The sequence below is a fragment of the Anas platyrhynchos genome, chromosome Z, assembly GCF_047663525.1.
Source record: "Anas platyrhynchos isolate ZD024472 breed Pekin duck chromosome Z, IASCAAS_PekinDuck_T2T, whole genome shotgun sequence".
Lineage (NCBI taxonomy): Eukaryota > Metazoa > Chordata > Aves > Anseriformes > Anatidae > Anas > Anas platyrhynchos.
Window position 1 is genome coordinate 60,109,271 of NC_092621.1, and position 13,398 is coordinate 60,122,668.

Here is a 13,398-nt window from a genome sequence, read left to right on the forward strand (position 1 = left end):
AAACAAGTATGACTTTTACTCATGAACAGTTTACACCACTAGCCATTTTCTTCAGCTTAAAGTCTGCTGTCTACTTTCTGCAGTGGATGGTGCATAGCTCTCTGAGACTGGATGAGCTCTGTCTTTCTTCCCCACCTACCTGTTCTCCATGCCTGTCACAGCAAAGAGAAGCAATGGGGTACGCACACCTAGCCAAGGGCCTGATTCTTCTGACCCTCCTCAGACAATGACTGGCATTGCAGGACACAGCTAGCTACGTCCAGTAAATAGCCCTCCATTTAGGGAATGGGCTAAAGTTGCAGGGGTGGTTTAGGTTGGATTAGGAAGAACTTCATGACTGAAAGGGTTGTTAGGCATTGTCTGCCCAGGGATGTGGTTGAGTCAACATCCCTGGAGGTCCTTAAAAGACATTTAGATGTAGAGCTTAGTGATATGGTTTAGTGGAGGACTTGTTAGTGTTAGATCAGAGGTTGGAATAGGTAATCCTGGAGGTTTCTTCCAACCCAGATGATTCTGTGATTCTGTCATTCCCACTATCCAAAAAGGAGCAGAACATAAATATTGCATCAGAGATGCTTCTTTAGGAAGATGCTTTGCTTTTGATGCATTCAGTTTCTAGACTTCTTAATCATTTTGGTAAAGGTTAAAAAAAATAATTAAAAATAATAATAATAATTAAATGAATCCCTCCTAAACTTCTTGGGCTGGGTAGTCAGTGTTTAGGTGAACCTTTAGTGAAGATACAGAAAGTTATAATCCGGAAGAACATAAGATAAAATTGGTTCTCGGCAGTAGAAGGAATAGAGGGATACTTATATCTACAGTACCCTATTGATTTACTTGACCTCTCCTTTTACAAATACCATCCAAACAAAAACTTCAATTTTGCCAACAGCATTTTTATCTGTGGATAAAAAAAAAAAAAATGTTTAAATGTTAAAATTAGTACCAGAAAATAAATACAGCTAAGTGGGCAACTGTGTCCCACAAAATAGCACTTAGAGCATGCTTTGAACATGAGAACTGCAGGGTAACTGAAAGAAGAATGCACTTAAGAATGTATATACAGGAGAACGCTTCCATCCCTCACTTCAGAGCTGTATTACAAGGTGAATAAGCCTACAGAAATCACTCTGTAAGCCTGATCTCAAATACAGTGTACACTTGGTTAAAGTTCTAGGCAAAAGAGAAAATGCTTCTTTTCCTCAAAGTAGATATCTAGCTTGCCTCCCTGCAATTTTTTCTTGTATTTATAATCATCCTTGTGTAAGCAGATGACAGGAGAATTTGCTTGAAGAACCATCACAGGAAAAATGAGTGTTTGAAGATGTGCGGGTGGCTGCAGGAGTTACTCTGTTTTGAATTCTTCTGTATTAAATATGACTGACATCACTCACCTAATAGTTTTATCTGAGGGGGACAAAAGCAAAAACTGCTTAGGTTTTCTACATTTCTGCAACTGCTATCACACTTCTACTTTGATTTTTCTTTAAAGGATATTTTTGCATCTAAGAAATCTAATAAAAAGAAAAAAAAAAAGCTTTAAAAATCTTCTATCTGGTCTAGGATAAATTTTCAAGTAAAAAAATAAATAACTTGGCACAACTTCAGCTTGCATAGCTTGCATTCACCTGTAGCATCAAATGGAAGTGATGCTAAAAACAAACATGAATAACTGGCTTATACAAGAGTAGTCTGTATCACAGCCTTTACAATGAATGAGTCTTGATCTGGGCTGTTAGGCACACACCTGTAATACAAAGTGTTTTAAACTAAACACTAAAATAAATTATTCTTTAATAAATTATTAAATTATTTAATAAATTATTAAATAATAATTTAATAATTCTTTACAGAACTAAGAGAGGCCTCGAGATTAACTCCCCTTGTCCTTATGGGGGACTTCAACTTGCCAAACGTTAACTGGGAGTGCCACACAGCTGACACGAACAAGTCCAGGAGGTTCATGAAGCACCTAGATGATAACTTCTTGGTGCAGGTGCTAACGGAGCCAACTAGGAAAGGTGCCCTCCTAGACCTGTTGCTAGAAAACAGAGAGGGTCTGGTGGGAGATGTGGTGATTGGTGGCCGCCTCGGTCATAGCGACCATGAAGTGGTTGAGTTCAAAATTTACGGTGACAGAAGGAAAAGTGCCACCAAAACCTCATCCCTAGATATGGGGAAAGCGGACTTCAGGCTGCTCGGGGAACTAGTCAGCAAGGTCCCCTGGGAAGCTGCTCTTGAAGGCCTTGATGTCCACCAGTGCTGCTCATTCTTTAAGCGATGCCTCCTGGAAGCACAAGATCAGGCAATTCCTAAATACCGCAAGTCAGGCAGGCGCGGCAGGAGGCCGGCGTGGCTGACCAGGAACATTCTTATGGAGATTAGGCGGAAACAGAGAGTGTTTCGCTACTGGAAGGAGGGCCAGGTGACATGGAAAGAATACAGGGATGCTGTTCGTGTTTGTAGGAAGAAAATTCGTGTGGCTAAAGCACACCTAGAGTTGAAGCTGGCTGTGTCTGTGAGAGAAAATAAAAAGGGTTTTTTTAGATATGTGAATGGAAAAAGGAGAACTAAAGAATACATAGGGCTGCTCCTTGATAGGGAAGGTCTTCTCACAGACGATGACATAGGCAAAGCAGAGACGCTTAACGCCTTCTTTGCCTCTGTCTTCAATGACGATGATGGGCTTTGGGACCCAGGGTGCCCTGAGCTGGAGGACCGGGACGGTGGGGATGACAAACTCCCAACCGACCCTGAACGTGTGCGGGATTTGCTACTCCACCTGGATCCCTACAAGTCCATGGGTCCAGATGGGATTCATCCCCGGGTGCTGAAGGAGCTGGCGGACGTCATCGCGGAACCTCTCTCAATTATTTTTCAACGATCCTGGGAGTCTGGAGAGGTCCCGGTAGACTGGAAGCTGGCAAATGTTGTGCCGATTTTCAAGAAGGGTCAGAAAGAAGACCCTAGCAATTACAGGCCTGTCAGTCTCACGTCAGTGCCTGGTAAAATCATGCAGAAGATGGTTCTCGAACTTATTGAGGCGCACCTGGGGGACAAAGCAGTCATTGGTCCCAGCCAGCATGGGTTTGTGAAGGGTAGGTCCTGCCTAACTAACCTGATTTCCTTTTATGATAAGATCACCCGTATGGTGGACCAAGGGAAACCAGCTGATGTGATTTTTTTGGACTTCAGCAAGGCTTTTGACACGGTTTCCCATAGGATCCTACTGGACAAAATCTCCACCATACAGCTAAATAAAAACATCATACGATGGGTGAGCAATTGGCTAACGGGCAGGGCCCAAAGGGTTATGGTGAATGGGGCTGCGTCAGGCTGGCGGGCGGTCACCAGTGGGGTCCCTCAAGGCTCCATTTTAGGGCCGGTACTTTTCAATATTTTTATAAACGATCTGGATGTAGGAATACAAGGTATTTTGAGCAAGTTTGCTGATGACACCAAACTTGGAGGAGTTGTGGATTCGAATGAGGGTGGAAAGGCCTTGCAGAGGGATCTGGATAGGTTGGAGAGCTGGGCGATCGCCAACCGCATGAAGTTCAAGAAGAGCAAGTGCCGGGTCCTGCACCTGGGACGGGGAAACCCTGGCTGCACGTACAGACTGGGCGATGAGACACTGGAGAGCAGCCTAGAAGAGAGGGATCTGGGGGTCGTGGTAGACAACAAGTTGAATATGAGCCGGCAGTGTGCCCTGGCAGCCAGGAGGGCCAACCGTGTCCTGGGGTGCATCAAGCACGGCATCGCTAGTAGGTCGAGGGAGGTGATTGTCCCGCTCTACTCTGCGCTGGTGCGACCTCACCTCGAGTACTGTGTGCAGTTCTGGGCACCACAGTATAAAAAGGACATGAAACTGTTGGAGAGTGTCCAGAGGAGGGCTACGAAGATGGTGAAAGGCCTGGAGGGGAAGACGTACGAGGAACGGCTGAGGGCACTGGGCCTGTTCAGCCTGGAGAAGAGGAGGCTGAGGGGAGACCTCATCGCAGTCTACAACTTCCTCGTAAGGGGGTGTCGAGAGGCAGGAGACCTTTTCTCCATTAACACCAGCGACAGGACCCGCGGGAACGGGGTTAAGCTGAGGCAGGGGAAGTTTAGGCTTGACATCAGGAGGAAGTTCTTCACAGAGAGAGTGGTTGCACACTGGAACAGGCTCCCCAGGGAAGTGGTCACTGCACCGAGCCTGACTGAATTTAAGAAGAGATTGGACTGTGCGCTTAGTCACATGGTCTGAACTTCTGGGTAGACCTGTGCGGTGTCAAGAGTTGGACTTGATGATCCTTAAGGGTCCCTTCCAACTCAGGATATTCTATGATTCTATGATTCTATGAAACTTTCTTCTAAGGGGAAATACTAAAAGGACACACTTTTCAGTCTTTCACTTTTAAAGCTCGTAAAATTTTAACCATCCCAGTTGGTTATCACATCTCTAGCCTATATAAATCAGAGCATTGTTTTCAGTGAATAAAAACACCTTGGCACACAACCGTATTGTAGTGGTATGATGCATGCCGAAATATTCCTAAGAATGTCCTTAGAGGTACTCTGTGACCAGAATTATTCTGTGGAAGGAAAGATGAGGGAGCACAAAGGCCCATTGTGCACACTAATGCAGAAAAATGAAATCATATACCATTCTCAGCAAAAGCAGAGTGTCTTCTGAGCAAAGGCTATTAAGCGTGTCAGGCTGCAGGATATTTTCTGGACATGGCTATTATGTTAAGACATACTGAACACATGTCACTTATAACCCTGCCCTGGTTGTAACATTACAGCTCCAGAGGAAAAAGTCTGGTGCATCAATTCTTTGTATCAAATACTTACACACACTTCTACTCTCACCAAGCTGTCACTTCTCATTTGTAAAGAAGGCTAGAGTAAGTTATAATTAGTACTTACTGCCCTGTCAACTAATTAAATGTAATAAAAAGCTTTCAGTGAGTTTAATGCTAACGTGGTAATTACAGACGGGTTCTGAATGCAGGGTACATGTATTATAGGTTTCGGTATGTGTCCCCGCCTTCCATGACCTAAATTCTCCTGCTACACCACTGTACCTATTATGTGATTAGACAACAAGCACTGCCAAATACACCTTACATACAAGTCATGCCTGATCCAGTCCTCTGCATTTTTTGAGGCACTGCATCAGCCACAGGGGGCACAGATGCAGAAGAAAGAGCTGGCACAGTTGCTTGCTTCCATTCCTCTTCTTCCTTGCAGGAGGTACCATTGCTCATATTCTCCCATCCATGAAACTCCCACCACCCTCAGCCCTTTTCCACACTTTTGTGACTAAAATGACGGCTGAGATTTCAAACCACTTCCAACCCCATCTCTTTGTCAGTCAGAGGAGCACCCAGGGTAGATGGGTGTGCAGCTGCCCTGCTTGCATACCTGTGGGGCTGTCTCTATTCCTCAGAGAGCAAGAGCAATGCCACACAAATATGTGCTACCCAGAGGAGTAAGGAATACTGCTCTGGAGGCCCAGAGCAGGTCAAAAGAGATGATGGAAACCATGTAATGCTCCAGCACTTTTTTGGCATAGTTCCTTCTTCTCCTAAGTATTTGGAAGAACTATGAACACATAAATAATAATAATAATAATAATAAATAATAATAATTTTAAACAAAAAGAAAAAAGTGAAGAGCAGAGCAGCCAGAGTTTAGATCAGCCAGGATGTAGGTCATTACAGCTCTAGGTAGTCAGTCATTGTGCCCACTGCATTCTTCACACTTTCCCACTCATACTCCACATGGCTTTACATTGACCACAAATATGGAAGGTAGGTACAAATAGCCCCTAAAATAAAGACGTAATTAAATGAACAAAAATATAGCCTAAGAGAACCAATTAAAATGATGAAAATCTTTAATTTTATTTAAGTATAATTGTACGGACACGTGTATATACAAATACAGATCTTATGGGGCAGGGTTTTTTTTTGTTCATTTGTTTTTTGTTGTTGTGTTTTTTTTTTGTTTTTTTTTACATTTTCTTTTAAGTTCATATAATGTAAGCATTTCAAAAACAGCACTCAATGAATAAGTGCAAAGAAACTGCAAAGCAGGGCAGTACAAGCACAGGACCACACTGAGCTGGACTTTCATACCCAGATGCATACACAATGAGTGGCTTCAATGGGGGTGTCAAGAGTAAGCATGGAAAGCGGATTTCGCAGACTCATGGGTAACCTCCAACATGCCAGCATCTATTAAACTGTACAGACAATGGCAGCAAGCCTATTGTAGGGAGATTTGTCTCACATCCGAGAAGCTCGAGGGCGAATGCATGGGAAAAACTCAGTGATGCCAGGCCAGAAACAGATCTGCCCTTTCACAGCTCCAAATTAAAAAAAGGACAGGGGTGGGAGAGGAGGAAGGGCAGGAAAAGGGGAGAGAAGTGTGGAGGGTTGTACAGTAAAACTGGCGATTACAAAATCCAAGTGTAATGAATGGAGGGGAAGAGTTAACACATTTTTCTAAGTCTCTGAAAGTGACTGAACCATTGCTCTCACTAGGCAATGGATTAAGTTCAGTTTTGACAACTAGGGGTGGGAATCAACAGGTACAAATACAACCATTTTCCTTCCACAATTATATAGGAAAGGAAACAATCTACTCGTCTACTCTCTATACCTCCCAAATTTGTTTCTAGTTGTTTTGGAACCAAGTACATACGTATAGCGCACATGACACTGGCAAGATCCTTTCTGGAAAAAAAATAAAAAAAAATAAAAAAATAAAAGACTATTAATGGAAACAAAATCAGAGGGAAAACAAGAGGAAAAAAAAAAGGCTTAGAAAAAAAAAAAAAAAAGAGAGAAAAAGAGTTGTTATATCCCCAAAGTGTTTTTAGAAACAAACATGATACAAAAGAACAAAAACTAACACAGAAACCACAGGGCTCCAATATCAGACCTTTAAACACTGAAGACAAAACATTGATCATCAAAAGTCATGTTGTTCCAGGTCTCGACAATGTGAAGTCTTGCAATAGATGAACAATTTCCAAAGATGAGTCCTGTATGCTGCAGTGTCATGGCCACTTGTCTCTCAGTTCTCAGCCATGATCACACTTGATGCTTCAAAGCTCTGTCTTGTAATCAACGCGTGATTTTAATATCCTGAAATTCTATTGTTCTCACTTACAAAAGACATAAGAATCAAATTAATACTTTATTATCAAACACTATATACAACAGAGGTTGCTAATAATACAGAATTTAAAGAACATAGCTTTAAGATTTACTTGTCTTTCCTTTGCCATCCAAGTAAGTACAGTACAAAACAATATTCTAAACTAACACGAAATGTTACCTTGTCTATTAAAGGATACACGGTATCCACTAAACCCACCGATCCCTATTTTCCCTGCTTTGCATTGCAGTGGCCTTGGCAGCCAGGAGTGCAAGCCATGGGGGTAAGCAAGCCACCGAGGCTGAGGGAGAATCAGTTCCTCAAGCCTGAGAAGGGGCAGGCAGAGTGGAGGGGAGCAGAAATCTCCTTGTAGTTGGTGTCAACATCTGCATTCAGAGCATCAGAGATTTGCTTTGCAACACAAAACCCATCAGTACTTCTATGACTGGGATTGCCTGATGCCATCAAGTACTGAAATGGCAGTGTCTTGTAGTCTTCTGGCCACCCCGGGCAGCACAGAGACCTGCCTTGCAGCTGCACCACTCGTGTTGTCCCTCACCTACCCATCAAGGCTCTGTAATAAACTGAAGGGCTGAACTGTACCTGAAGCAACACCGCTGAAAAGTGTCTGCTGTGGATAAGTGTACATCCCAAACTCTGACGTCACTTAGAGACAAAGGATGGAAAATGAAGCCACCACTTCCACATGAAATTTACACTGCTGGTACAACTGTTTGTAATTGTTATGAATCATTTAATAGGGTTACCTATCATGCAATATTATCAGTTAATAATCCATTTGTTGAGGTTCATTTTGACTAAACTCACTTCATCCACAGCTCTTTAATTCCTACTTGAATGAAGTATTAGCATGTGTACCAAGCACATTCATGCTAAAGAGTGGAAAGTACCAGCTAGATTGTAATGGGATGCTGGCTGACTTCCCTCACTGTTTAGACTACATATCTTTTTTGTGTGCACTTCACACTAGAGGAAATTTCCTACATTCCTGCTGTAAGCACAGGCCCTGCAACAAGAACCTTGTTGTATGGTATCAGGCAAGCTCAGATTGTGGTTTAGCATGCATAAAGCCTCCCTGTATATCTTAAATTGATTTCCCCTTTTCCTCCTTTATTGAATAGTGAGCTGCTTACAACTTTAGGAAAGCTTTTCCTCTTTAAAAAGAAAAAAAGAAAAGAAAAAAACAACAACAACAACAACAAAAAACAGCCAACCAAGTGCTGTCTGCTGTTGGTATCACTCAATTTTGTTATGCCAGAGTTTTTCTTCAGAATATAGAAAACCCTTGTTTTGTTTGAATGCGCTCCATGTTTTGTTTCGCATTTAACAATTATCACAGTTTTTGTTTAGAAAAGCTTTGTTTCAGTCTTGGTTTGATATTTCCCTGATTATGCTTAGCAGTTCGAATTTCATGGCAGCCTAGACGAAAAATACCCCAAGGCTTGCACTTCCTGGCAAATGACTTTTTCAAGCTCTACCATAGCCAAGGCTCAGATTCCCTAAACAGGGTCACTCCCAATTCCATCAAACAAGACAGTCCCATTTCCTACTTGCATCAAGGCGTACCACTTTTCTCACATGTTTAAATAGGACAAGCATATATACTCACTCTCAGCATAAAGTATATCTAAATAATGTATTTTCTATTCTAGTGGATTTTTAAAAAAATATTTTGTTAAGTCTTTGGGAGCCCATCTAGTTTATCTCTGGCTGATAAACACGTTTCCTCTACTCTTCAAGCTGTGCTGGAAGGGGAAAAGATAAAAAAATCAACACTTGAATTCATATTCCACACTTCTTTTCTTTCCCCCCACCAAACAATGCTACTAAACTGTTCTGGCTTCTTTTACTTGTGGTTTATTCCCATGACTGAGGAACTTGCAGGAGAGACAAATCGAGCACACTGGAGATCCTGTGTCCCAAACATGATTCCTCTGGCCACTGATGTCCTCTCATAGCATGTATTAACACCCAGAGCAGCATCCAAGGCTATCAGCTACTAAGTCAGCGCTGGGGAAGGTCACTTTATTCTGAAAGGTGCCTCTGCATTTCAAGAAAAAAATTGTAGCACCACGGTGATTTCTTTTAAAATAAAATAATCCGGTGTGCATTATCCCCTTAAAACGAAATAACAGAGGCACTCACACCCCCAGTGAAGTTTCCTAAATCTGACCTTGCCTGCTGTGTGCTAACATTTTTAAATACTAACCCCTTTCTCTCACCAAAGACAGCGTTTCTACTTGTGAGCATGAATTTTACTGTCAAAGATGTTTCAGGACAGTTTGTAAGAAACAATATCTTCCCCTTTCAGAAGCCTGTTCATTTAGAAACTCCTGGAGGAAATGGTGTTATATTATATCTGTTCTTAATATTTCCCCTCCAGTCCTGACATCGTGACACGATGCCTTGCATGATCATCTTACAGTGCTGAACTAGAAGGCATAAATATTGTATTGGAGAGAAAACTCTCCCAGGCTTTCACTCAGTTTCTTTATCCTTCACTGACTGCATCTGCCACTACTCTTCCTTGTCTACACACGGATGACACAGTGAACTAACAGAGGTGACTTCTTAAAGGAGAATGCAGAGGAAAATAAGAATCACTAGTGTCACTATTATAGTTTGGCATTTTCATTTGGAGTCCTTTTATTTGTATGGAGGGGTTAAGAAAGTCACAGGGTAGGTAGGGACAGGTGCTGAAGCTAGTTATCCCCTTCAAATTTTTGCTGAGTTCAGGCTAAAAGGGAGAAGAACAGGGAAAAGGGAAAAATAACAATTTGACATCTGCAAAAACAATAAAGTCCCTTTCTTGGGATGAGCAGTTAGGTGGATCTTTGATGTTCCAAGACCCTGATATTTTCTGCGACAGGTTGCTGGAGCATACTGTGCTATAATATCAAAAGCATTGCCAGGAGGAACAATAGAGTTGCCAAAAGCCGGCTGGGTATCCTCGGTGTCTGTGCCGCATTCTCACCACGGGATGGCTCGGCTGACTCATGTACTGTATCATCTGTTCAAACAGAAAGCATACATTCCAATGAGATTTTGCATCCTTAATAAACTCTCACTGAGCTGACAACTGCAAGTAGATTTCAGTGCCTTTATGAAATAGGGCAATGAACCTTGTGCTGTCATTGACTTTCACAACCATGTAATACCTCATTATGTAGCCAACTTGGGGCCAAGTCCTGCATTTCTTACTGGCAAAACTCCCACTGAAGACCAGAGGAGCAGAAAGTTAAGCCTGACTGCAGCAGACTAAGGAATGAAAGATTCCTACTCTAAGAAAATACTGTAGCTCCAGATTTGGATGGTTTATTAGAAAGCAATGTCAATAGTGAGGCAGCTAAATAAAAACACCTGATTTTCAAAAGGGCTCGAGGAAGAGTTTCATGTGCTTAGAATTAATTTCAAAGTTAATCCCATTCCTGAGTTACAGATTTTGGCTCCTGAATTACAAAGAATAGCCCATAAGTGCAAGCATTTATTCCACTTCTACACACCGAATTTCCACTAAAGTACACTTCATTTTGGGATGTGCAGGGGATATAAGACTAGTCTTCCTTTCTCAAAACAGAATTTTGAAGGCTAAGACAGTCTCTGATTGTATACAATACAGGCACAATCCCAAAATCTCATACATAGCAGACTACTTTTTATGGTACACAAAATACAGATTTACATATGTACTGATAAAACTAATGAAAAAATAACTACCTGGGTTGTGAAAACATGCTTATGTATAGGCACCAGAGGAGAATACAGTCAAAAACACTCTGATAATTTTATTACACTGAATAAAGATCTGTTTATTTATTTATTTTTTTAAATTAAAAATCAGCCTTAGAGCTAAAACTTGTAAAAAAAAAAGATATATATATATATATATAGGTAAATTCAGATTCAACTTTAGTGTTGTTATAAGTATGGTGTTTTTCTTTGCAAAATCCCCTATATCCACAGCTATCTAGTTTAACTAATTTAAGAGCAATCTGAGGCTTGCCATAAAAAGTCAGCACTGTGTTTGAATTTTCTTAGTATTAAATGAACAAAATGAGCTAAACCTTTTAAGGAAGTGTGAAGTGGCCTCAGAATGAATTCATAAGCTATTTTAGGATGCCTAAGTTTCCAGGAAAATTAACAGTATCTCACAACTTAGTGTAATAAGCTTCCCCATTTTAATAAAGTTGTTTAAATACCTGTGATATATTTGTTTCAGAGCTCCCATTTCAACAAATTGCGCTTCCAGGATTACAGAGGATGAGAACTGTGTGATCACAATTAAAGACACTATGGGAAGTGGAAGGTACAGCACCAGGATCACCAGGCAACACTGGTGTGGAGCCTTCCACATTACTTAGCTTCAGTTAGATCAAAAGATCCCCTTCACACCCTTGACACCTAGCACAGAAGCAGGTAGAGCACTTAGCGTTATTTGGGTTAACAGGCTCTTTGACTCCAGTCCAGTTTCACTGGGAGATGCACAGTAAACTGGATTAGCAACGTCACATTTTGTTCAGCACTGATGCTGCAGTTGTGTCAGGTCTATCAGCATGTCCTTGGTGCTATTCAAAGCAAAAGTGTGAAAAGCAAGCACTGATCAGTTGTGAACATGTTCACATTTGCAAGAAAGGGACAATTAAAGGGCTGGAAAGGGCTATTTAAAGCTGCTAGTTCTGATGGTTTTCAGAACCAAGAGCTGTTCCGTATTTCACTTGTAAGTTACTTACACTATTGTGCTTCAGTGGCACTGCAATGAGAACACAGTACTTCACAGGAGCAACTTCCCCATTAAATCATACCCTAGGAAGGTGTGGGGAGAAGATATCCCTGTCCTACCTGTCAGCTCTATCTCCTTTGATATACATAGAGTTGGCTCTGCCCAATTTGGAGACATGTACTCACCACTGATGAACTAAAAGTACAGGGGAGAATGATGTGAACTATCATCATTCCTCTTGCATCAACAGAATTGCAAGTAAGTCCTAATTTGCAGACTGAATGTTAACATTTTTTACTAATTATATCCATGAGTCAGGACTAAAACACAATAGGGCAGAACTAGTGTGAAGCAGCAATAAATCCTAATTCTCTATGACTCTCAGCTCTCACGACTGGAACACTGAGTACTGCTAACAAATCTCAACCAAAAAGGTCCTAAACTAAAAAGATTAATTCTTAAATTAAAAACGTGGAAATCTTCTATGATGCCATAAAAAAAAATAAATAAATAAAATAAAACTCTTCACAGGGGAATTCATTTAAGGGTCTCCTTACAAGAAATCATCAGAGCTTTCTGTCAATGCAGTCCCAAGGTGTCTGTGCTCATATATTACAGCACACATTTCATCTGCAGTTCTCAAAATCACTTTACAAATACGATTTTCCTTAGAGGTGCAGGTTTATAAAATCTTTAATGCTTAGGCTGAAGGTTTGAGTTTGTTTTAGACAATGAAGGCAAGTGACAAATATGACAAAATTCATTAATAAGATCTGGAAGGTCACTGCTAAGGACTGGGAATACTAGCGGTAATTAGAAAAAATTATTTTGACAACCATGAATTTTCCAGATCACATAGCTTTACATTATATGCATCAGGTGTAATTATTCCACAGATGCAATTTTTGTTTTAGGGACAGAAGGGGTGGACAAGAATAGGGATGATTACTTCAATAAATTCTGAAAGAAGAGTGATCTCTACAAATCAGTTTCCTCCAACTTTCTGAGCAAAACAAGTGAAATCATAAAGCTTCAAAAATCACTTTTTTTTTTTTTTTTTTTTCAGAAGAGCGGTCACAGTAAGTAATCTGCTGAATGTGATCTTCCTGCCTCCTCGTTCTCCTGTGTACTGCAGGAGAAGATGGTGGCAGGCATGGGAGAGCACACAAGCAGAATATGAGCGCAAGAGGCAGGTAGGTGAGTACATATTACAGATTACATACAAGATCCTCCACTGCGGCAGCAGCAAGCCTAACAACCTCATAACGGGAAAGCATGATAGCAGTTAGTAGATCTCAGAATGACTGATTATCTGATGGTGACTGGTCCAAATAATAATGCAAATAAACACTGATCTTGGGAGTGTCAACATTTTGATACCTGAAAGGTTCAGAATGAAAACCTTCTCTTTAAGGGTATTATCTCCCCCTGGTAACAAAAACAGCATTTCATCTCAGACTGCAGGATACTCTTTGTATGATTTGGGTTCTCTGTTTCACCTG

At 41.2% G+C, this 13,398-nt stretch overlaps 1 protein-coding gene across 2 annotated transcripts in view; it reads right to left on the reverse strand.

The window, feature by feature from the left end:
• Positions 1-5,869: 5,869 nt before the first annotated feature.
• EFNA5 (ephrin A5) overlaps positions 5,870-13,398 on the reverse strand; it is a 212,053-nt gene continuing 204,524 nt past the window's right edge. For both annotated transcript variants that reach the window (XM_027446189.3, XM_027446188.3), the window contains one exon: positions 5,870-10,186. In XM_027446189.3, the coding sequence (XP_027301990.1) occupies positions 10,065-10,186 (122 nt within the window). In that variant the 3' untranslated portion in view covers positions 5,870-10,064. The remainder of the gene's footprint in view (positions 10,187-13,398) is intronic.